Raw genomic sequence first — 23,496 nt, 5'->3', positions numbered from 1 at the left:
TGAGTTCCTTCGTGTGAGAAGGAGCCCTGGGAGGCCTCCCTGGTGGGGGAAGTCGAGAGCAGCCTGCATGCTCTGCTGTGACTCCTGGCAGAGCGGGAGCATTGGAGGCCGGTGGCGGTGCTGCCGTCTGCCCGCCGGCCGAGTGGTTTCCGTTCAGCCATCCTGTCCTACACACGAAGGCCTGGGCTTGGCTTCGTGCCTCTTGGGGCTTTGGCCAAGCCCCTGCTGATGGAAGGGCGCAGGGCCTAGGGGTTTAAGTGGCAGCAAGAGTGTGGCTAGAGCACTGGACCAGGCTGAAGAGGAGGGTCAGAGGCTGGGCAGCCTGCGCCTGGTCCCCACGTGTGTTGTCACCGTTGTCATCACTGTATCGGAGAATAGAGAGGTCTGCTCCCCCTCACAGATCTTAGGGCTGGTGCTAAGTAGGCAGGATCAAAACACCAGGGGCCACTAGGCTATCCTGCGAGTGGATTTGGACCTCAGCCTCCAGGGCACAGGAACCAGCTTTTGGTTCCTCCTGTGGCAGTGCTCACAGCACCCGGAGAAGGAGCCAGAGTACCTTTATGATGATAAAGAGCAGGCTGAGACTTCCAGGTCTGGTTCTCGGCAAAGAAGACGTGTTTGTTTGGACAGAATCTCAGTGGGTGGGTGGTTGATCTTTCCCCCAGAAGGTTTTATAGACTTAGAAAGGTGTTCCTGTGCTGTACAATGCCTCCCTTCCTTCCTGGTGTTAAATGGCTGGAGGCTGTCCAGCTGGGCACCATGGAGACAGCGTGTGTTGGGGAGTGCATCTGGTGGAGACGGGTGCTCCATGCCATCCTCGGCCACCTTGGCTGAGACTAGCTCAGAGCCACCAGGCTTTAGGGGAGGACAGTGCTTAGACGCAGGTGCACTCTGGATGGAGGAGCAGGCGTTAATCTATCACCATGACAGTACGCTCTGCTGATCTTGTTTTTGGCCCTGTCGGGTCTCAGTTGCAGCACAAGGGATCTTTCATTGCAGCACACGGACTCTCTAGTTGCAGTGCACAGACTCCTTAGTTGTGGTGCATGGACTCTAGTTGTGGCGCACAGGCTTAGCTGCTTTGCAGCATGTGGGATCTTAGTACCCCCACCAAGGATGGAACCCGTGTCCCATGCATTGGAAGGCAGATTCTTAACCCTTGGGCCACCGGGAAGTCCCCTACCGTGCTGATCTTGAGGGGGCTTGGGCATGTTCCCGTTGTGAGAGGAGGGGTGGCCATGTGGGCCCTTTGGTGAAGCCGGGTCACCTTTCATAAAGGGAGCAGACTCGGCCGTCAGGGATGCACCGAGGACTCCATGCACATGAGGGCTGGGCCGGGCTGCTGTCTAAATGCTCGTGACCTACAGTTGCTTATTTCAAATGAGTAGAGGTAGAAAATGAATATTTATTTAGCTTCTCTACAGGAGTCTGACTTAGGCTTGTGATTGATTGCAGAGACCAGAAACCGAACCAGATTTGGGCAAACTAACATGAGTTTATTGGGAGGACCCCCCTGGAGTGCAGCTGGCAGGAGGCACAGTTGAGCCTTGAGGGGATGGCAGGGTGTCTTGGTTGCATTGCTCGCCCCGTCCCTGTTCCCACCATGACCCTGTCTCACGGTAGGGGCCTGAGTCACATGGTTTTCTAAGGCTCCCTGACCTGTGGGCTAGGTGAGGAGGAAATGGGAGAACTCTTCAGCCATCTGGGCAGAGCGCTGGGAGTCAGCACACTTAAGAATCAGGTCCAGCAGCCTTGCTGTGCTGGAGGAGGGCACTTCAACCCACTCTAATATTCTTGCCTGGAGAATGCTGTGGACAGAGGAGTCTGGCAGGCTACGGCCCATAGGATCGCAAAGAGTCAAACACGACTGAAGCAACTTAGCACGCATGCGTGCAGTGTTACCGTGTAGCCATATTCCCATTTAATGGATGAGGAAGCTGAGTCCTGGTGAGGCAAGCTGTCTCTGGCCACAGAATCTGGTCTTCTACCACCCACAGTGGCTTCCCAATCTCATCGCTGGAAACAGCCCACGCTCCTGAGGCTGGCGCTGGGTCTCCAGGGCCATGCCTAGCTCAGCTTATTATTGCTGAGGCTTGGCGGCCCATCCCCTGCCCACCCCCATGCCCAGGCAGCCCATCTGCAGCACCAGGCTCCTTGTCAGGCAGTGCTGGGTGTAGTGCAGGGTCTCCCTGGAGGGGTCGGCCAGCTCCCACTGGAAGTCACTGACTTGCTGCTTTGTTTCTCTCCTCTCTGCAGCCGGGTCTTCAAGACGGACATGGAGCTGGAGGTTTTACGCTACACCAATAAAATCTCCAGTGAGGCCCACCGGGAGGTAAGCTGGGCGCTGGCTTGTGGGACTTGCCATTCCGGGAGGGCCAGGGAAGCAGCCTTGCTCTGTGTGGGCCAAGAGGGGAGCGTGGAGATGGACGAGGGGAGGATGGACGAGATGGAGAGGGGAGTGTCGAGAGTGGCACTGGTCCCCAGGCCACGCCAGCAGGCAGGAAGTGCCTCTGCAGGCCGAATGCACAGTGCTGGCTCCTTACTGTTCCCCAGTGGGCACAGGACCTGTAGGACAGAGGCTCCGCCCCAGTTTCTCACCTTAAGACCCCCACTCTCAGGGAATTTCTCAAGAAGAAGTACCCCCTTCTGGGAGAATAGGACTCTCCCTCCTGGCATCCTGGCCGTCCCAGCTCCTTTGAAAGAATCTGTGGTCCTCCGGACTTCCCTGGTGGTCCGGTGGTTAAGAGACCACCTTCCAATGCAGGGAGTGTAGGTTCGCTCCCTGTTCGAGGAACTAAGATCCCACATGCCACAGGCTGTGGCCAAAAGTTTAAATAAATAAATAAAGCCTGTTACAAAAAAATAATCTGTGGTCCTTACCCATGAATCAAGCACATTTATTACCATCATACATTTTCTGAAAACACCCTCACATGGTTTTTTCCCAAACCTTTCCACTTTATCCAAAGGAAGTTTATTTCCCAAAATGAGTCTGGTTGAGTGGGCTAGCCCGGTACCTGCTCACTGCCCTTTGTAGCCTTGTGTCAGGAGATGGGTGGGGATCATTGAGAGCAACAGAATCTGTTGTCCCAGTTCATGTTGTCTGTGTTTTATAAGGAGGGAAACCTTCTAGGATAGTTGCCATGGCCTTCTGAGCATTAAGTATTCACCCGACACATCTTGGTTAAATCTTCACTCGCCTGCCGAGGTGTTTATTGACTGCTGAATAGAAGTGCTCCGGAGTGGTTTAAATAAACTATATGACTTTGGAGCTTTAAAAAAAAAAAAAGTTCTAATTTGTCACATTTCTGCACCGCTGTGTGCTCGTATCTTTCTTTTTTTTTTTAAAGAAGAGATTCTTTGGAAAAAAGTGCTATACATTATTTATAAGGCAGTGTTACTTATCTCCTTAATACAAATGTCTTTGCTTAATATCCGTCCTCCAGGTAATGAAGGCTGTAAAAGTGGGAATGAAAGAATATGAGATGGAAAGGTAAGCTGCCGTGTTTCTCTGGGTAAAGATTAAAATGTAAAAAGCAGTAATTGATGCTCCCCGAGCGAGTAACAGATGAGGCGCGGCGGCTGGCACACAGATTGAGCAGGGATTAGGGGCAGACTCGACGTCGTGGGCAGAGAGGATTTCTCTCCTGACTCGGGCCACCTCCCTGCCTCTTGGCAGAGTGTTTGATGGTAATGGTCTTTGATTACTTTTCAGGGTGGTTTAGTGCCCCAGCATTCCACTCTTGGACTTTCTGCCATTTGTGGGAAACTTTACCAAATAGCTGCTATTGTGACTCTGAAAGCCGCTAGTAAAAACAGCTTGCCATTTTTATGTGTAAACACTGCCATTATGTCTGCTGTGCTTGGACGACTGGGTTGGAGGGATGGTTAAGTGGCTCATAAAGCGTTCTGGAGAGCTCTGTCGTCCTGTGGCTCCAATTAGGCTGAGTCCCTTGCCACCCGGAGGCCTTGAGGTGGGGCGAGGGCTGCCCCACTATCCTGGGTGTGGCCCGGCCAGTTCCTCAGCCCCACTCTAGGACCCTGGGGTCAGCAGGCTGCTCCCCAGGGCATGAAGAAGCCCTGCAGTCAGCCCCAAGCTGCCCCAGTGGCTGCCCTCCCACCCACCTCCTGGGGAAGGAAGCCCCCATTCCCAAGTCTCCCACTCGTGACCACACTGGGAGCCCCCATCCTGTGGAGAGAGGACACTGAAGAGGCTGCCATTTTTCCATGAGTGACGTAATAAAAAATGCATGTTTTGTCTCTACCACCAGTTCCTGGCACAGAGCTTATAAAACCTTTGAAATCCCCTCATAGAGAGGAGCATATGATTATTTACAATGAGCCCCTTTCCACCACAGCTGAGTTTATACTAATGAGTGAGTGAGTGTGAAAGTTGCTCCGTCCTGTCCAACTCTGTGACCCCATGGACTACACAGTCCATGGAATTCTCCTGGCCAGAACACTGGAGTGGTTAGCCTTTCCCTTCTCCAGGGGATCTTCCCAACCCAGGGATCAAACCCAGGTCTCCTGCATTGCAGGCAGATTCTTTACCAGCTGAGCCACCAGGGAAGCCCAAGAATACTGGATTAGGTAGCCTATCCCTTCTCCAGCAGATCTTCCTGACCCAGGAATCGAACCGGGATCTCCTGCATTGCAATAGGCAGATTCTTTACCAACTGAGCCCTCAGGGAAGCCCCTTATATTAATGAGGAACCCTCAGAGTGGGAGGAGAGAGGCACTAGGGATTGAGACTGAGTTCTGGCTGTGATTTAATCAGTCGTGTATCTAAGGAGGTAATGGCACTTCCATAAAAGCCCTAAACCACAGAGTTCGGAAAGCATCTAGGTTGGCGAACATGGGGAGGGTTTGGAAGCTCTGTGTCCTTACCCCCACACCTGGCCCTGTGCTGCTCTCCATTCAGCCCTTGCTGAGTTTTATCCTTCATAATGAAGTGGTTGTAGCAAGTAAAGCGCTTTCCTGAGCTCTGCAAGCCATTCTAGCAGACTGTGAAACCCAAGGCTCGGCTCGGTGGGAACCCCTGATTTCAGGCTGATCAGTCAGAGTTTAGTAAAGGAGGCCCGGACTTGGGCTTGGTGCCTGCAGAGGGGCCAGTTTTGTGGTACGGAGCCCTTAATCTATGTCGTCTGCAACTAACTCCAGCAGTCAGTATCAGAAGGTATCACAGAGAACTGGAGAATTACTTAGTGTGGAAAACCCACTTATTTGATGTCAGAAATGTTGTGAGCACAAAAAAATGTTTTGCCCTGTATCATCCATCCTGGGCTGCCTGGCCTTGTAAGAGCTCAGTGTTGTGCCCCTTACCCCCTTGCAGGACCCAAGTCTACCCGAGGTGCCCTCTGGGTTGGCCTGCCTCCACACCCCTAGCCTATTCTGACAGCCCACCTCATCAGTGCAGGATGAGGGTGAGGTGCAGACTGAGTCAGCTGTGGGCATCGTGGACATTTATGGTCATTGTCATCCTGGGCTTGGGGGGTAGGCATCTTTTTTTCAAAGTCTAATAACCTATAAAGGAGTCCTCTGTATTTCTCTCTTCTTATCCCCGGAGATAAGATGTTAACATGGCCTCAGAGGCCCGGCTGCTATGACTTCCCACGAGAGGGCACAGAATTGGTGAGTCATCAAGGACCCAGCCCTGTCACTCCTGCCACAGGAGGACTCTTGCCTCCCCATGGTCTCCTGCTGCAACATGGTATCTGCTCTGGGACTCCTATGGATGTGGGCCCTGGGTCAGGGGCCGGCCACTTGAAATACCTCCTTCCTGCTCCCTAACTCCCTGACCCCAGGCAATAGAGATCATTTTTTTCTTTTAATGAGAAATTTCAAAGACTCCCCAAGTAGACTCATTGGAAGAGACCCTGATGCTGGGAAAGAAGGCAAAAGGAGAAGAGGACGGCAGAGGATGAGATGGTTAGAGAGCATCACTGACTCAGTGGACGTGAATTTGAGCACACTCCAGGAGACAGTGAAGGACAGGGAAGCCCAGCGGGCTGCAGTCCAAAGGGTCCCAAAGAGTCAGACATGACTTAGTGACTGAACAACAGCAGCAACAACTGCAGAAGAGTATAATAAACTTCCAAGTCCCCATCAGGGTTTTTGTTTAGTATTGTTTTGCTGGAGTATTTAAAACCAAACCCCAGACATGGAGTCATCTCACCTATAAATACGTCAGCAGGTGTCTCAGTGGATGAGGGTACTTTTTCCCTTTTCATGTAACCACTGAGTAAGTTAACAGTCATCTTGAATATTACAAGTGTCTAGGTCACATTGTCTAAAGCTATCCTTTTCAAGTTGGTCTGTGTGAGTTGGGATTCAGCATCTACATGTTGTGTTTGGCTGTCATTTGAAGGAGAGCCTCTTGACAAGCTGAGCTCTGGGGAGAGCTTACATTTGTCTACACACTCCTTGGTCTCCCCCCTGCCCCCGCCCCCACCCGTCCCAGGCTGGCCCCACTGCCACCGCCTCTGTATATCAGGGGTGGCCCTCCGAGAAATGATGCTGAGGCTCTGGGCCAGAAGCAGCCGCCCTGAGGGCGATGAGGGGCATTAATCCAGCTCAAGTGCCAGGTGGGTACACTGTTGTGCACCTACAGTGTGCTGTGCCCACCCTGCGGCTGGCCGTGAGGGATACAGATGGGAAGTGGTGCCTGCCCTCAAGGCCTCAGCCAGGCAGAGTGGGGAGGGCATCTGATCTGTGGGTCCCTGAACCCTGGGAGCAGGGGGTTCCTGGGGTGGAGGGTAGAGGCAGTTTTCCTCTTGGAGAAAAGCTGAGGCAGAGATGATGAGAACAAGAGATGGGGTCTGTTCCTGAAGGGCAAGGGGGAGGGGAGAGGCAGGGCAAATGACCCTGGGGAGCAGATAGTATCATACCCCCCCCCCCCCAATAGAGGCAATGGGAAGGTGGTTGTCCTGGGAAAGACTGGAGGTAGGAGGAGAAGGGGACAACAGAGGATGAGACAGTTGGATGGCATCACCAACTCGATGGACATGAGTTTGAATAAGCTCCGGGAGTTGGTGATGGATACGGAAGCCTGGCGTGCTGCAGTCCATGGGGTCACAAAGAGTCAGACATGACTGAGCGACTGAACTGAACTGTCCTGGGACACCGCCACATCTTGGGGTGTCTCTGGCCAGATTTGAGGAGGGCACCCCCTACTGCCAGCGCCACCACTCAGTCTTCGGTGGTGAGGTGGGCCCACACCTCTGCCTCAGGCTCCCTCTCCCCACAGGCACGTCTCTGTCATGGCCCAGGTGGCCCAGGATGCTGTTTTGTGGCCTGTGTCCTTGGAGCCTAGGAACTTCCCCTTGGAGGCCCCACCGTCTCATTAATCTGCAGCGTCCGCCCCACACTTGGTGTCAGGAAATACACGTGGGTGAGTTAGATGGATGGGCACGCAAGAGAAGAAAATGTCCTGAACTACTTTTCTCCTGTCGTCTCAGCTGGCTGTAAACTTCAGCGTTCTTCTCTTGACTGGGAGTGTGAGATCGTGTCTGAAGCAGGTGGAGGTTCCCCAGGAGGTGTGGTGCTCATTACACAGGCTGGACTGATGCCCGGGATGGTCCAGGGCAGCGATTCCCCTGCAGGCCACTGACCCCTGGGCTGGAAGTCTCCCTAGAGTCTTCTGGACGTTCTGCTGGGAGCATGGCCAAGCCCCAGCCCCACGGAAGGGGGAACTCAGGGCAAGAAGCACAGGGACTCTTGCAGGTCAGGATTGAAGGGGGAGGAGACAGGACTGACTTTCCAGGAGGAGGGCATACCACCCCCGGCACAGTGGTGCTCAGACCCAGACAGGGGCTGCTGGCCAGGAGACCTAGTTGTAAGCCTCATCTTCTTGTTTTGTTTCATCATCAAAGGTTTGTCATAAAATCTTCAGGGCACAGTGGAAAAATGGAAACGACCCGCTGCCATTTATTAAGACTCCCCCCTCCTCCGCACTGTGCCTGTGAGCGGGGTTCCAGAGGAAATGAAAATCAGTTTCCGCAATTGAGGTGTCGTAAATTGTGTTAAACCGATGAGACGTTAATGTTTGGGTAAATTGGGCGCTAACGGCATCTGACTGCAGGCCCAGTCAGGCAGCACGCTTTACCGCCCCATATTATTTAATGTTAGTGGCGTCACCAGCTTGTAGCGGCCGGCGTGAGGCTGGCAGCTGAATCAATTACCTGCAAACACTAATTTAGAGCACGCTCAATTGGCTGTGTAAGCAGGTCCCGGTTCACATTTGCCACGAGGAGATTAATAACTTGACGTTTTTTGACAGTCTGGGACCTTAATTGAAATTATGCTCTCTTTCTCTCCAAGTGGTGAATGGGGGCATTTCGGGCTCTTTCCCGGCAGCGTCCCTGGGGGTTGTGGGTGTCACTGAATAGGCAGAGGGGTCTGTGAGGGCTCCAAGGGACAAGCACCGTGTTGTCCTCCTCCCCTGGCTGGGTCTTCGCAGACCCCCGAGCCTGTGTGGAGACCCCCTGTCAGGGCCTGATTTTCCCTGTGCTCCGCCCCAGACGGTAGCCCGCAGTAAGAGTCTCCTCTCCTCTTTCAGTCGTTTGGTAGTGACCAGCTGCGCGGCCGGACCGCTCTGGGCTCAGGGTGGCCTCGCTTCTTCCTGCCCTTTTGTCGGAGGGAGGAAGTCATGGTTCTGTGTGCCCACTGGGCCCGGACTGGGGGTCGGGGGACGGGACCTGGCCTAAGGGGCTTCTCCCCAGGGCTGGAGGGGGGGCTCCCCCCCATACACGTCACGCAGACACACTGCGCCACTCATATCACACACACACACATACACACACTCTACCACACATCCTGTCTCACAAACACCCCACCACTTACACCACACACACATTCCCCACTACCCACACCACATATCCCACACATGCACACACACACTCCATCACATACTCTGCAACACATCCTCTCACAAACTCCCCACCACTCACACCGTACACACACACACTCACACACACACCGCACGATATGCTCCACAAACTCACATCCCATCACATATGCACACACACCTAGCACTCATACCACATGCACACTCTGCCACACATTTTGCCACACACACCCCAGCTCTCACATCATATATCACACACCTCACACACACACACACACACTCCACCATATATTCTCACACTCACTTGCACTGCAACCCGCACTCTTTCACAAACTCACATCCCATCATACACACACACACACCCCACCCCCCACACACATACCACACATATACCACACGCCACGCCACACACTCACACACGAATTCCCTCCAAGCCATGTGTTGCTGGATCTGCTGGTTGAGCTTTCCGTTTACCCACCCCAGGGAATAGGCTGCAAAAAAAAAAAAAAAAAAACACAAAAAACCCTTGCTGTGTTCTTGTTAAACAAGGCCTATGTTGTTTGTTTTTCCTGAGGATTAGAAAATGTAACTCCAGTGAGGATAATTGGAAGGTAGGAGAGTTTACAGGAAGCCGTACAACCCTATGAACCCGTGGTGATTGTGGCCGCTGAGAGCGTAGGCAGGTGTGGAGAGTTCTGTCTCTCCCACCCAGGCCTCGCCTGCACGGTTAACCCCCCACCCCAAACTCTCTGCAGTGCCACCCCGCCCTCACTGGTCTGGACCAGCTTCTCAGATCTGCAGAAGCTGTGTCTCCCGCTCTCGGCCTGTGTCCCTCTTCTTCCTCAGCCCGTCCCTTCTGGTGCCCTGTAACTCCGGAGGGGCCATCTCTTAGATTCTTGGGCCTTCGTGGTCCTCCTCTTGCTCTGGGTCTTGCCCAGGGCTCTCCCTGCCCGGCACGGTGGTCAGGCATGGCCCTGTGTGTCTTTGGCCACCCCATGGGTCTCGCTGGAGATCCAGGTTTCATTGGTGATGCGCATCACCCAGAGGCCCTTATTACTTCCTACTTTCCTGGAGGGTCTGGAGATGTCACCTGGAGTGATCCAACCTAATGTGCTCACAGCCTGGGCAAGCTTGGGCCCCTGTGAGACTGCCCTCTGTTTATTACCCTGGGAAGGTACTAGACTTTTGCCGGGGGCCCTGGGACAGGCCTGGGTCCAGGCAGCCTCTGAGACTAGAGCCACTAGGTAAGTACAGGTGTAATGGGCCCTCTCTATGGGCCCGGCTGCCCTCTGGGCAGTACCTCACACCCTCCACAGCAGACCTCACTCAGTCTCGTCCACCCCCTTGAGGGACGAGGCTGGGCCTGGCCCGCTGAGACCCCCAGGTCTGGTGTGGCCAAACCGGCTCTTTGCCTTGTGTGTGTGAGGCTGCTGCGGGTTTCCTGCCAGCACTTCCTCGGCTGTTGGAGATGGACCACACACAGCCCACCACGAGGGGGTCAGGAAACCCCCATCTGTTTGGTGCACCCCTCAGGAAGGCCGTCCATGAGTCCTGCCCCCCCACCAGCCATGCGCGCCTTGGTGTTCGAGCTGAGCCCTTTCTGAGAAGTCGGGGCTGTCTTGGGTGGAGAGTTCCTGGAATTCTGAACAGACTTGACCTCACCCTGGGCCACCCAGTATCAGAGAGGGGAACTGTGAGGCTCTGCAGAGTCCGGTGTCTGGAGTGTAGGTGGGCTTTGAGGATGGAAGGCTGTGGGGATCTGTGTCTTGAAGCCTGGATAGCTCATTTTGCTTGAAAAATAGCTGAGAAATGGGCATCTTTAGGACATAAACCAAGTGTCTGGTAAGTGGCTCAGACCGTAAAGAATCTGCCTGCAATGCAGGAGACGCTGGTTAGATCCCTGGGTCAGGAAGATCCTCTGGAGATGGGAATGGCAACCTGCTCCGGTATTCCTGCCTGGGAAATCCCATGGACAGAGGACCCTGGTAGGCTACAGTCTATGGGGTCGAAAAGAGTCAGACACGACTGAGCAACTAACACGTTCACTTTCAGGACAGAAACTAGACTGCTTGGTATTCAGCCAGAAAGCTCGCCAAGAACTGGAGGGAACAGCTTCTGCAAATACGCACCCTGGTTGATGCAACCCTAATTAGAGCTTTTGGGGGCAAAGCCAACAGAAATAGGCATTTTCTTTCACATGCCAGGGGAATTGCCCTTGGAGAACCTATTAAATAACAGTAGTGCTGGTTGGCATCTTTATGGATTTGCCTCTAGTATGTCACCATTGAACCTGGTGCTGACTGTTGATTTTTGATAAATATTTATCATCATTGTAAGGAAGTAGTGTTTTCTTCCTGGCTTACTAAGATTTTATCAGGAAAGGATGTTGAATTTTATCAGCCTTTTGTCTCTGTGTTTTAAGCAGTTAATAAACTTTTAACTTCAGAATAGTTTTAGATCACAGAAAAGTTACAGGAATATTACAGACAGTTCTCTTTTTCCCCTATCATTAATGTGCTTGTGATATACTGTCGTAACTAATGGGCAGTGTTGATACATTATTATTATTGAAAGCCCATACTGTATTCCAATTTCCATAATATCTTTTATTTCTTTCTTTATTTGTGCTAGTGCAGCATGCGGGATCTTAGTTCCCTGACCAGGGATCGAACCCGTGCCCCCTGCAGTGGAAGACGTGAGTCCTAACTACTGAACCGCCAGGGAATTCCTTCCTTAGCTTTTACCTAATTAACTTTCTTCTGTTCCAGGATCCCACGTTACATTTAGGCTCCCCTGGCTTGTGGCAATTTCTACAACTTCCCCTGTTTTCAGTGGCCTAAAATTTTGAGTGGTCAGGTATTTTGCAGAACGTCCCTCAGTTTTGGTTTTTCTGATGTTTTTCTCCTGGTTAGACTGGAGGTATGTGTCACTGGGAGGAGGACCCCAAAGGTAAAGGGCCACTTTTATATCTTATCATTGTGAGAGCACATGCTAGTGGCCTGACGTCACTGATACTGAGCTTGACCGCCTAACTGAGGTAGTGTTTGTCACGCCTTCCCACTGTAAGCATACTTGTTTTCCCCCTGGCTATACTGCCTTCTTCAGAAGAATTCACAGTGTGCGGCTCATGCTTACGGAGAGGGGGGTTATGCTCTGTCTCCTTGGGTGGGGAGTTATCTACATACGCTGTTTATAATTCTTCTGTAGGGGAGATTTGTCTCTTGTTTCCTGTTTATTCAATGGCTTATTTGCTTCTGTCTTTTTGGATTCATAGATGTGTTTTGTACCTTGGGTTATAAACCAGTATTACACTATTTTATTGCTTAAATCGTTCCAACTTGGCCATTGGGGATTCTTTCATCAGGCTCCTTTGTCCCTCTGATATACCCCATAATTTTGCGTCTTAAGTACTTCCTTACTTTCTGGCCCTGCAGGATGCTCCAGGCTCATCTTGTATATTTCCTGCTCCATCCCTCAAATCAGCCATTTCTCGGAGAAGCCCTGGCTGGCTGCTTTTATTGGAGCATGGTATCAGATACCAACACCAGGCACTGGGTGTCCCTTAGATGAATTTTGTGAGCAGACTTCCCAGTGCAGAGCCAGCCTGGCATCCCTGGTATACCTTACTTTGTTGTGGTGGATTCCTGTTTTAATAAACTGCAGGACTGAAAGGGGAGGCAGTGTATTTCAGTGATTAGGGCATGGTCTCTAGAGACTGGTGTCCTGGGTTTGGGTCACAGTTGTGCCACGGTTTCCTCATCTGGAAGAAAGGATAATAATAGCACTTCATAGGATGGTTGGGAGGATTTGGTGAGTTGATACATATACACTATATAGAACAGTGCAGGTAGTGAGCATCATAATGGTTGTTTTGATGATATTCTTTTACTAGGATTGTATGTAGGTTCCAAAATCAGGGATTGAGGTCTACTTTTTTTTTTCTTTAGCTGTGTTGTTTTTTTGAGATCATGATTTGGGAATCTCTCTACTTTTAACAATTTAGAAAGCATCGGGGCTGTCTGCTCCTTGAAGGTATAAAGAAGTCTTTTGATGCTGTCAGAACCCATTGTTTCTTTGGGGAGAATTTCTCTGATACCTTTTTAAGTTTCTCACAGATGATGTTTTATTCTGACTTTATCCCTCTTAAAGTCAATACAGTACATTTTCCTGGAAAGTTTTTGTTTTCATCAAGAATTTTGAACTTCTTAGAAGCAAGTTATCAGTTTTATTCCCTTAATTTTATTTATTTATTTATTTTTCCCTTAATTTTAAAAACTACATTCTCTAGGGAATTCCCTGGTGGTCCAGTGGTTCAGACACGGTGGTTTCACTGCCAGGGCCCAGGTTCAATCCCTGATTGGGGAACTAAGATCCTGCTAGCCACAGGGTGTGGCCCCCACCCCCACCCCCAGCCCCACCCACAAATTCTCTGTAACTGTAGTTGTATTCCCTTTCACATTCTTGTTCTTTTTCTATTCATTAGCACTGCTAAAATTGTATCAGTTTTATAGGTATTTTCATAAATCAGATATTAAACATATTTATTGGTTCTGCTTGTCTAACTCATGGATTCCTAGTTTCATTATTGATTCCTTTCTCCCTCCACTTCCTGACCTTGTTTTGAACATCCGTCTTTTAACTTGTTTAGTTGAATCTAATTTTTAAATTTTTTCTCCTTTAATAATATGTGAATTTAAGCTAATATATTTTTAAATACTGCCTTGACCATATCCCAAGAGGTTTTGATTCACTCATGTTTTAACCCCAGAAATGAGCTAAAAGCATTTCTTTTCATTTTTAGGTAAATGTGATTTGTTAACTTTTTGTTATTGGTTTCTGGTTTTATCACCATTGTAGCGACAGATTGTGGTCTATGTGAATTTTGAGATTTTTCTTTGTGGACTCTGTAGACATCTTTTTGGTCAGTATTTTATGGAATACTAGAAACTATTTTTTTAATTTGTATATTACTTACTTTGGTGTACATTAAATCAGATTTCTTATATTATTCCAATCCTCTGCCTCCTTCCTTATTTTTTTATATTTAAGATTAAGAGAAATGGTTTTATGATTCTCTTTGTGATTCTTAGTAGCTTTTGTTTTGTTCATTTCCACCCCAAGTTGTTTGATGCATAAAGGTTGATGATTATGACATTATTGTGATATTTTACCTTTTTATGGCTTTTAAGAACCATTTGACCTAATTAATCCTTTTCGTCTTAAATCTGACTTTAACTGACACTGGTTTTGCTATTAAATGTTTTCTTTGTGAAATTTGCATAATATATCTTTGCTTACTCCTTTATTTTAAACTTTGTTCATTGGTTGCAGTTTATCTGTTCCAAATGGAGCCCCTCTAAGTGTTAGGAGAGCCAATGGCATCTGTGGTAATGACTAATATGTTTGGTTTCTCATCAGAGTCTCCTTTGGCACATTCTGGTTTCTGTTCTGGCTTTGGGAAAAACAGTTTTTTTGTCTTTGGAAAGTTGGTGAAATTTCCTTTGTTCTTTTTTATGCATTCCACTTTTATTGTAGAATTTATCTTTAAATTAAGAAAAAATGACCTGTATTTCTCTCCATTTTCTACCTCTGTTAAAAAGTTAATTATGTTAATAGTTATTTAGTTGTCACTGTGTTACTGAATCCAGTGTGGACCCGTATTTTGCCCTGTGTTCCCCCTTTCCTCTAAAGCAGAAGTCCCCAACCTTTCTGCCATGAGGGACCAGTTTCATGGAAAAGAATTTTTCTACAGACCAGGGTGGGGGAATGGTTTGGGGATGATTCAGGCACATTACACGTATTGGGCACTTTATTTCTATTATTATTAAATCAGCTCCACCTCAGATCATCAGGCATTAGATCTCGGAGGTTGGGGACCCCTGCTCTAAAGCATTTAGTTTAACCTTGAACATCAGAAGATCCTTTCCTTGCCTCCTGTGTGAAGGATGGCTTCCCAGGTATTGAATCTCTGTTGTTTGAAAACATTCCCTCCATTGTTGCTGAAGACCTTAGGCAAATCATATGCTGCTCCTCTCTAGGGAGCTGTTAATTTTCTTGCCCGATGCTTACAGGATTCTTTTTTGTTTTTTTAATTTTCTGTTTATTTCTTTTTGGCTGTGCTGGGTCTTTGTTGCTGTGTGGGCTTTTGTCCAGTTGTGGTACGCAGACTTCTCATTGTGGTGGCCTCTGTTGTGGAGCAGGGACCCTAGCGCAGGGCTTCAGTATTTGCATCTCTCGGGCTCTAGAGCACAGACTCAATAGCTGTGGCTCACGGGCTTAGTTGCTACACAACATGTGGGATCTTCCCAGATCAGGGATTGAACCCACATTTCCTGCATTGGCAGGCAGACTCTTTACCACTGACCACCAGGGGAGTCCCGCTTACAGGATTCTTGAGTGCAGCAATATTTCCCAAGGATCCGTACTTCTGCTGGACTCCGGGAGTCACGGTTCCGCCAGCCTCGCCAGCTGGGTGGGAGCCCTGTAGGCAGCGCCTGGAGGAGAGGTGTGCGTGGGCCTCGTGTTAACTGACCACTCTCCAGCCAGGCGGCGTGTGTGTGTGTGTGCAGAGGGCAGCACAGCTCAAGTGGCAGGACTCCGGTCAGGTGTGTTCTGACTTAGGCCAGTGAAGGGTCGAGCAAAGAAGCAGTCACACCTGCACACAGACCAGACGAGGTGGAGGAGGACACAGCCTGTCGACCGTGATCCAGGTGACAGGTCCGGCGATGTCATCAGCAGCTCTGTGGGGTCAGGAGCAGCTGGGCCACCAGCAAGGACAGGCCGGAGGCAGTGGCCACACACTCTCAAGTGAGTGTGTCACACGCTGTGTATTTCCTGTCTGTTATCCTGCTGGTCACTTCCCGGGCGCAGGCATTTATCCCCCAGGTCACGTTATCTGAGACTTGTGATGGAATTATTTATCATGTCACCCTGGACAGGTTTCACACCCCCATCTTTCTGTGGCTTCCTTTCTTCTTAGTTAACAGGAGCTAACGTGGTGACCCGTTGGGTGCCAGCAGCTGTGTAGACAAGCCTGGGGTCGACCCTACGATCTCCCGAATGGTCTAGAAACTGACTCTCTAATCTGAACACTGAAACCTTTCTTCTCCTCAGGGCCTTCATTCCACAGGTATTGGGTCACTGGCCATTGTCTTGGGGCTCTCATCTTTTCTCTTGCACTTCTGCATTGGTGGAAAGTTTGCGGGCTTGTCTTCCTTTTCACTTCCTGCCACCCCCTTCCAGAAGCTTTGCTCCTTCCAAATACACCCTTTTTATAACCTGGCCACCATTTCTGTGGTCTTGGAGAGCCCCTCCCTAATAAGGCCCCTTCTCCATCCATGACTGTCGGCTCTGGCTCTTCAGATATGCTGTCCTTGTGGATCCCATAAAAACATGGGCTCGGGACTTGCTTTAAATTTCCTCCCGTTTCCCACAGGGAGAGATTCTTTCTGGCTCCTTCTGCACAGCTGAAAGCCATCTGATTGACTCTGGGATGCCGGGTGCTGTTGAAATGGCTCAGGCCCAGAAGAAAAGGGGAGGAAGGTTAGGGTTGCCTGTGGATTCACTTTCAAGATGAGCCACTCAGGGGTGCTGAGGAGGGCATGAGCCACACCGGGGGTGCAGCAAGCTTCCGCCCTGGTCGCTACTGGAGTTGGTTTAGGCCGTACCCCCTGAGCTGGCCTGCCTCCACCTGGGGCCCTGGTGAGATTGGCCTGCAGCCCCTGTGGGTTTCCAGAAACTTCTGTCAGGTTAAGGCCTTGTAGGAGAGGGGTTAGAACCTTTGGTGTCCCCACTATTTTCTAGCAAGACCAAATCCAGAGGTTGTATACTGGTGGGTAGCCCTTTGGGCCGGACCCAGGGCATAGGCAGAGTGAGTTTAGCCCACACAGTGAGATTTTTTGGCTTATTCTGGTCATTCTAATGCAACAATTGTGGTTTTGGAGAAGACTCTTGAGAGTCTCTTGGACTGCAAGGAGATCCAACCAGTCCTAAAGGAGATCAGTCCAGGGTGTTCATTGGAAGGACTGATGTTGAAGCTGAAATTCCAATACTTTGGCCACCTCATGTGAAGAGCTGACTCATTTGAAAAGACCCTGATGCTGGGAAAGATTGAGGACAGGAGGAGAAGGGGATGACAGAGGATGAGATGGTTGGATGGCATCACTGACTCAATGGCCATGAGTTTGGGTAAATTCCGGGAGTTGGTGATGGACAGGGAGGCCTGGCGTGCTTCAGTCCATGGGGTCACAAAGGGTTGGACATGACTGAGTGACTGAACTGAACTGAATTCAACAATTAAAAATCAGGAAACTTCTCTGGGTTTCCCTAGACATTGAAATTAGTTCTTGGGTGGCAGCTCCCACAGAGCAGCGGCCCAGTAGGGCAGAGTCCTGCTGCCTCCCCCAGCACTAAGGCAGACCCTGCCCCCACCTTTTCTCGTGGCTCTCATGCCACTGGTTCTTTCATAGTTGAGAAAGATTTCTCAAGCACCAGTGTCTCTATAAAAACACAGGAAAAGAGAAGATAGTCAAAGGGGTCATGTATTTTGAGAAAAATGGGAACACTATGGGGAAAAAAAAAAAAGGCCACTCTCATATTTTGTGTATAAATCTCTGGTCAACTTCACTCCTTTACAGGTTACCAGCCAGGTGCCCCTAGGCCTCTGAGCAGGTCCTGGCCCTCAGCACACCCAGGAGTAGCTTTTCTGCTTTTCCATATAGGAGGAACCGCATGGCAGATAGATAGGGATGGGGAGGGGGTGCTATGTGTAGGCCAGGGGCCCATCTTGGAGGGCAGTCTTCGCTGCCTGGGTCTGATGATCAGAACAATCACTCAGGGTCTCAGGAGCGTCTGGTGAGAAATTACCCTGCAGGAGCCATTATTTCGGTTTGGCTCCCCAAACAAGCAAACAGTTGTGATTTTGCTGCAAGGTTTGGTGCCGGTTTTTAGAATATTCTCATCCAGACCTATTACATTCTGGTGCAGAAAGATGCTCCCTGTGGGAGCAATTATTCTGGGCTGGGAGTTTTTCCCTGCTAACTCTGAATTCTGTAGATGTCATGAAGGGTTTAATCCAGGAACTCTGAAAGCCCGTTCCCATATCTGCCAGCTGACTTGTGTGCTTTTAAAACCCAGAGGTAATTGATGGTGGAACCATAGAGAGACTTTCCCGCTTAGAGGTTCCAACATCAGGTGCCATGCAGGAGTGCCCCCACCTCCACCCACCCTGGGCCAGGCCAGTCTCTGTGCCCTGCACCAGGGCTCCCCTTGGTCCCTGGCCTGAAGGGTGGGCAGGTGCACCTCTGACCTTCTCTGGTTGTGGAAAGGCCTGCCATGGCCTCTCCTCCCACTGCTGCCCCAGAACAGGGGAAGAAGAGTGCAGGGTTGGGTGGACGGTCAGGAGATGGGCTCTTGCAGCTCCCATGGACCTGGGACTTTCCGCATGCTGTGCTTGAGGCTTGGAGGACATGAGGATGTCCGGGAACCAGGCTGCCACTGCCCAACTAGGGGCCAAGTCCAGTGTTGGTGATCGACCTCAGGTCAGGGGTCTGGGCTCACCTGTTGTCCCTGTGGAGTGTCCTGGGTTCCTTCAGGCCCTGCACTGCCAGGACTCAAGTTCCCTCTGTCCCTTGCTTCTCCAAGGAGAGTAAGATGATGGCTGTGCCCTTGGTCACGGCCCTGGGCAAAAGGTTGGTGTCCCCCGGCCAGCACCTGCAGGAACCTGGTGTGGTTACCGCCGCCCCCAGACTCAGCGGGCTTTGTTTATGTTAATTCCACTGTTTTGCTGGAAAGGCCAGCTCTGCGGCGGCCACACCTCATCCCCCTCTGCTCCAGCATCCTGAGCCTGTGCTTCCCACCACCCCGCCCTCCCCGGCATCCTCCTCGACTGTGTCCCACCCACATCACCGGGCTGCGCTCCTGACTGCTCCTTGGGTCCCCTCGCTTGCTGAGTGGCAGTCCCCTACCTTCTGTGTTCAGGCCTGGGCTGCGGCTCTTCTCATGTCCTGACCTTCAGGAGCAGCACAGAGGCCTGGGTGTCCTGGCCAGGGCTGGGGCACGCTGTACCTATCCCGCCTGGGTTGACCATGGCTTCTTGGTGGACATTCCTGCCCATCCGGCCCCCTGCACAGGCAGGCATCTGGTAGCTTTTGGGGTCGGGGCCTGGCTGGGCTTGTTTCTTCTGTTCTACTTTGTCTTGATGTTCATCCCAGCAAGAGAAGTGGGGTTGGACTGCTTGATCTAGAGCTGGGCTGGTGGCTGTGCAGATGGGCACCCTGGGTGGGGGAGGCTGCTATCAGTTGGGCCCTGCCCCCATGGGTGGTGAGCAGCCCCTTCATGGGTAGGGGTCTTTTGGGAAAGAGTTACCAGCTGCAGGACTGGGGAAAGAGGGTCCTCCTGCATTCACAGTTTGAAAATTGGGCTACCTCCTTGTTCCCACTAGCCACAGCTGGTGTATGTCCCTAGGGCCATGGGTGACATTCTGCTGAGGGGTAGGAGGGGCTTGACCGAGGCATGGGCAGCTGGTGCTGGCTGCAGATGGACAAGTGTCACTGTCCTGCAGGTGAAAAGACACAGGAAGGAATGTGCAGGGGCCCGCCTGCCAGCACTACCTGTGGGATGAGTGTGGTCGGAGCCGTTTCCCCCAGCGTGGGGTTATTCTGAATAGGCTCTACGCAGTCCATATATTTTCAGCACGAGCTGGAGTCTTTGAATCATTTATCTTGGCAGCTCTTCTTGAAACTGGAGAAAGGTAAAAATTCATCCAGGTGCTGAGAAAGGAGCCCGGAAGAAGAAAGTGTCTGGTAGCTGCCGTGATGGGTGGCATGCCTGGAGATAGTGCTGGTGGCTCAGAGATCAAACAGCTGAGAAATGGTTTCCCAGGAAGAACTCGGGGAATTCTAAGTAGGTAATGAGTAGTGACTTTCTTTTGATTTACAGCAAGACTTGGCAATCAATCCGTAATGCTTTGAAGAGGAAAGAAATGAATCTCCGCGAGGCTGCAGTCTGGATGGTTCAGAGCGGCCACCCTTCCTTGGAGTGGCAGTGGAGGGGGGTTGCCAGAACTCCAGCCAGGGGCCGGCTGGGTGGGGGCGGGGAGGGGTCTGCTTCTCTCTTCTGTTGTGAAGACACAGTCCCCTACTGACAGGCGACACAGCTGTGGCTGGAGCTCACCTGGGGGCTGGGCTTGTCACTTCCTCTCTCTGGCCTCTGAAGTCTTGGCTCTGACCCTGATGGGACTCTGGTTCAGCTTTCAGGACATGGGCAGTTCAGGCCTTGGTGCTTTGTGGCCACAGCCTCCCCGAGAGCTTCTGGGGACTGCTCAGCCTTCTGGCTTCCCTATGGTAGTTTGCTGGCACTGCCATAACGAAATATCCCAGACTGGGGGCTTCAGCCACAGAAATCTATACTCTTGTAGCCTTGTAAGCTGAGAGAGACCAAAATCAAGGTGTGGGCAGGTTTAGTTTCTTCTGAGGCCTCTCTCCTTGGCTTGCAGATGGCCACCCTCTCCCCAGGTCCTCACGTGGTCTCTCCTCAGTGGACAGATGTCCCTGGTGTCTCTCTGTGCCCTAATCCCCTCCTCTAAGGGTGTCAGATTGGACTAGAGCCCTATGATGGCCTTAATTTAGTTTAATCACCCCTCCAAAGGCCCTATCTCTATCTCCATACAGTCACATTCTGAGGCACTGGGGTTTGAGCTTCAGCATAGGAATTTAGGGGGCACACAGCTTAGCCCCTAAGAGTGCACCGCTAACATTCCAGAGAAGACAGACAAGCAGGAGAATTGTACATGGTGATAATCCGGAATCCAGGAAGGAACAGGGAGCCGATGGCCCAGCATGAGGGTTGTGTTGAGCCCGAGAAGGGCTGAGCAGCCAGCCTGGCACTGACCACGTGGTGAGGGGCACAGGGACCAGGGACCGGGGGGTGTGAGGAGCAGTGGGGCGCCAGGTCTCAGTGAGACGCCCTTCGGAGGTGTCTGTGAGTGGGTGACGTGACTTGCTGAGGCTGTGGCTTTGGGTGGCAAGCAGACAGAGGCGGCCACCGGAGAGCAGTGACAGGGCTGCCATGGGGCCGGGCTGGGCGGCAGGAGGAGAGGGTGGGTTGGAGGATGTTGGGGGCTGGAGCTGGGGGCTCGCTGACACGTGGCACATGAGGGTGAGGGGGAAGGAGTGGTCCCAGGCTCCTGACTTGCCACCTGGTGGTGCCGGGCCAGGCTGGGCAGGCTGAGTCATGCTTCCCCAACGTCCCTTACCTGTCTTCTTACAGGTGAGTCTGGTCTAGGTAGCTGCAGGCGCTACTCCCCCAGACACCTGCTCTTCTCTCTCCTGCCTCCTACCTCCCAAGCATTGTAGTTTCAGCCCCTGGAATGCAGAGGCTCTGCCTTCAGGCTGTGCTTTTATGACATCCTGAGTTTGGATGGGGGAGAGATTCCCTAGGGCCCCGGCGCTGCACTTTCATTCAGGCCTGGCTGTATTTCACATCTGCCTTGAGTGTGGTGTGTGAGAGAGAGTGTGCGCGTGTGTGTGTGTGGTGGTGGTGGGGTGTGTATGTGGTGGGATGTGTGTGTGAATGGGTGTGGGCTGGGGTGTGTGTGTGTGTGTGTGTGTGTGTGTGTGGTGGGGTGTGTGTGTGTGGTGTGTGTGTGTGGTGGTGGTGGGGTGTGAGTGTGTGTGGGGGTATGTGTGTGTGGTGGTGGTGGTGGGGTGTGTGTATGTGGTGTGGTGTGTGTGTGTGGTGGTGGTGGGGTGTGAGTGTGTGTGGGGTGGAGTATATGTGTGTGGTGGTGGGATGTGTGTGTGAATGGGTGTGGGGTGGGGTGTGTGTGTGTGTGTATGTGTGGTGGTGGGGTGTGTGTATGTGGTGTGATGTGTGTGTGTGATGGTGGTGGGGTGTGTGTGTGGGAGTATGTGTGTGTGGTGGTGGTGGTGGGGTGTGTGTATGTGGTGTGTGTGTGTGTGGTGGTGGTGGGGTGTGTCTATGTGGTGTGTGTGTGTGTGGTGGTGGTGGGGTGTGAGTGTGTGTGGGAGTATGTGTGTGTGGTGGTGGTGGTGGGGTGTGTCTATGTGGTGTGTGTGTGTGTGGTGGTGGTGGGGTGTGAGTGTGTGTGAGGTGGAGTATATGTGTGGTGGTGGGGTGTGTGGGGGGGGATTGTGTGTGGTGGTGGGGTGTGTGTGTGTGTGTGTGTGGTGGTGGTGGGGTGTGGGGGGGGATATATGTGTGAGTGTGTAGTGTGTATGTGGTGGTGGGGGGGGTGTGTGTGTGTGTGGTGGTGGGGTGTGTGTGTGTGTGTGTGTGTGTGTGTGGTGGTGGGGTGTGTGTATGTGGTATGGTGTGTGTGGTGGTGGTGGGGTGTGAGTGTGTGTGGGGTGGAGTATATGTGTGGTGGTGGGGTGTGTGTTTGTGCAGTGGTGGGGTGTGTGGGGGGGATTGTGTGTGGTGGTGGGGTGTGTGTGTGTGTGTGGTGGTGGTGGGGTGGGGGGGATATATGTGTGAGTGTGTAGTGTGTATGTGGTGGTGGGGGGGGTATGTGTGTGTGTGCTGGTGGGGTGTGTGTGTGTGTGTGTGTATGTGTGGTGGTGGGGTGTGTGTATGTGGTATGGTGTGTGTGGTGGTGGTGGGGTGTGAGTGTGTGTGTGTGTGTGTGTGTGTGTGGTGTGTGTGACATGTGGGGTGGCAGCAGCAGCAGTCCCACAGGTGTTTCAGAGGCCTGGGCCCTTTTGCACTTCTCGTATTGAATGAGGAGGGGACAGTGCGTTTCATCCTCCCAGCAGCCTTCTGCATGTAGGGACAGTTGCCTCTTTCATAGGCAAGGAAAGCGAGGAACAGAGAGGCTGAGTAGCTTTTCCAAGGCCCTGCCACTGACACGCAGAGCAGCCAGGACTGGCGCCCCAGCTGCCAGCTCTAGAGCCTGCAGCCTTTGCTGCTTGGCCATGGCGATCTCTGCCCAGTGGATGGGGGCCTGCTTCTTTCAGCCTGGCAGTGGTCACTGCACAGTGCAGGGTTCCGGAAAGGCCCACTTCTTTTCTGTGGGGAGTTCTTATTTGTTTAAATATCTATGCAGATTAAAAATGATAATATCTATCAGTTTACGAATTATGATGACATAACCTAATGCCAGAGTCGGGGAGGGGTGGGATCTGGAGCCAGCTGTAGGTAAGGAAGAAGCCTCTGCCCCCTAAATTGGAAAGAGATTGCCTAAGAAATGGCAGGGCATTCAAAACACCCCCCACCCACTCTCAGGGTCAAGGCCATTGTCTGGAGGCCAGGGCGTGGCCTTCAGAGGTTGCTCCAGCGTCTGGAAATGTTCTCTGTGGCCCTGCAGAGACCGCAGGTCCAGAGCAAAGGGACGGCTGGGCAGGGAAGGGATGAGGAGGCATGGGGGAGATGGCAGAGGTCGCCAGCAGGGATGGACGGCTCCGGACTGCAGATGGAGCCGGAAGGACCAGCCTGGTACACAGCAGGTGCTCAGTAAGTGTTCCCGAGGAGGAGGAGGACTCCGCAGGCTCCTCGCTTAACCTTCGGAGGATTCAAGGTCCAAGGAGTGTCCAGGCTGGACGGGGCCGAAGTCCTGCCTGTCAGGGCAAGGTCACACGCCACCCCCGCCCCACCCTGCACCCACGGCCACACACTCTTCCAGGCACCTCGCTTCC

At 51.9% G+C, this 23,496-nt stretch overlaps 1 protein-coding gene across 3 annotated transcripts in view; it reads left to right on the top strand.

The window, feature by feature from the left end:
- The window catches only part of PEPD (peptidase D), a 118,657-nt gene that overhangs the window by 41,844 nt on the left and 53,317 nt on the right, over positions 1-23,496 (top strand). For all 3 annotated transcript variants that reach the window (XM_061138963.1, XM_061138962.1, XM_061138964.1), the window contains exons 8-9: positions 2,257-2,332; positions 3,447-3,493. In XM_061138963.1, coding sequence (XP_060994946.1) covers positions 2,257-2,332; positions 3,447-3,493 — 123 coding nt within the window. The remainder of the gene's footprint in view (positions 1-2,256; positions 2,333-3,446; positions 3,494-23,496) is intronic.

This window comes from Dama dama, chromosome 4 (assembly GCF_033118175.1).
Source record: "Dama dama isolate Ldn47 chromosome 4, ASM3311817v1, whole genome shotgun sequence".
NCBI lineage: Eukaryota > Metazoa > Chordata > Mammalia > Artiodactyla > Cervidae > Dama > Dama dama.
Note: the sequence above shows the minus strand (reverse complement) of the source record. Positions and strands in the feature narration are given on the sequence as shown.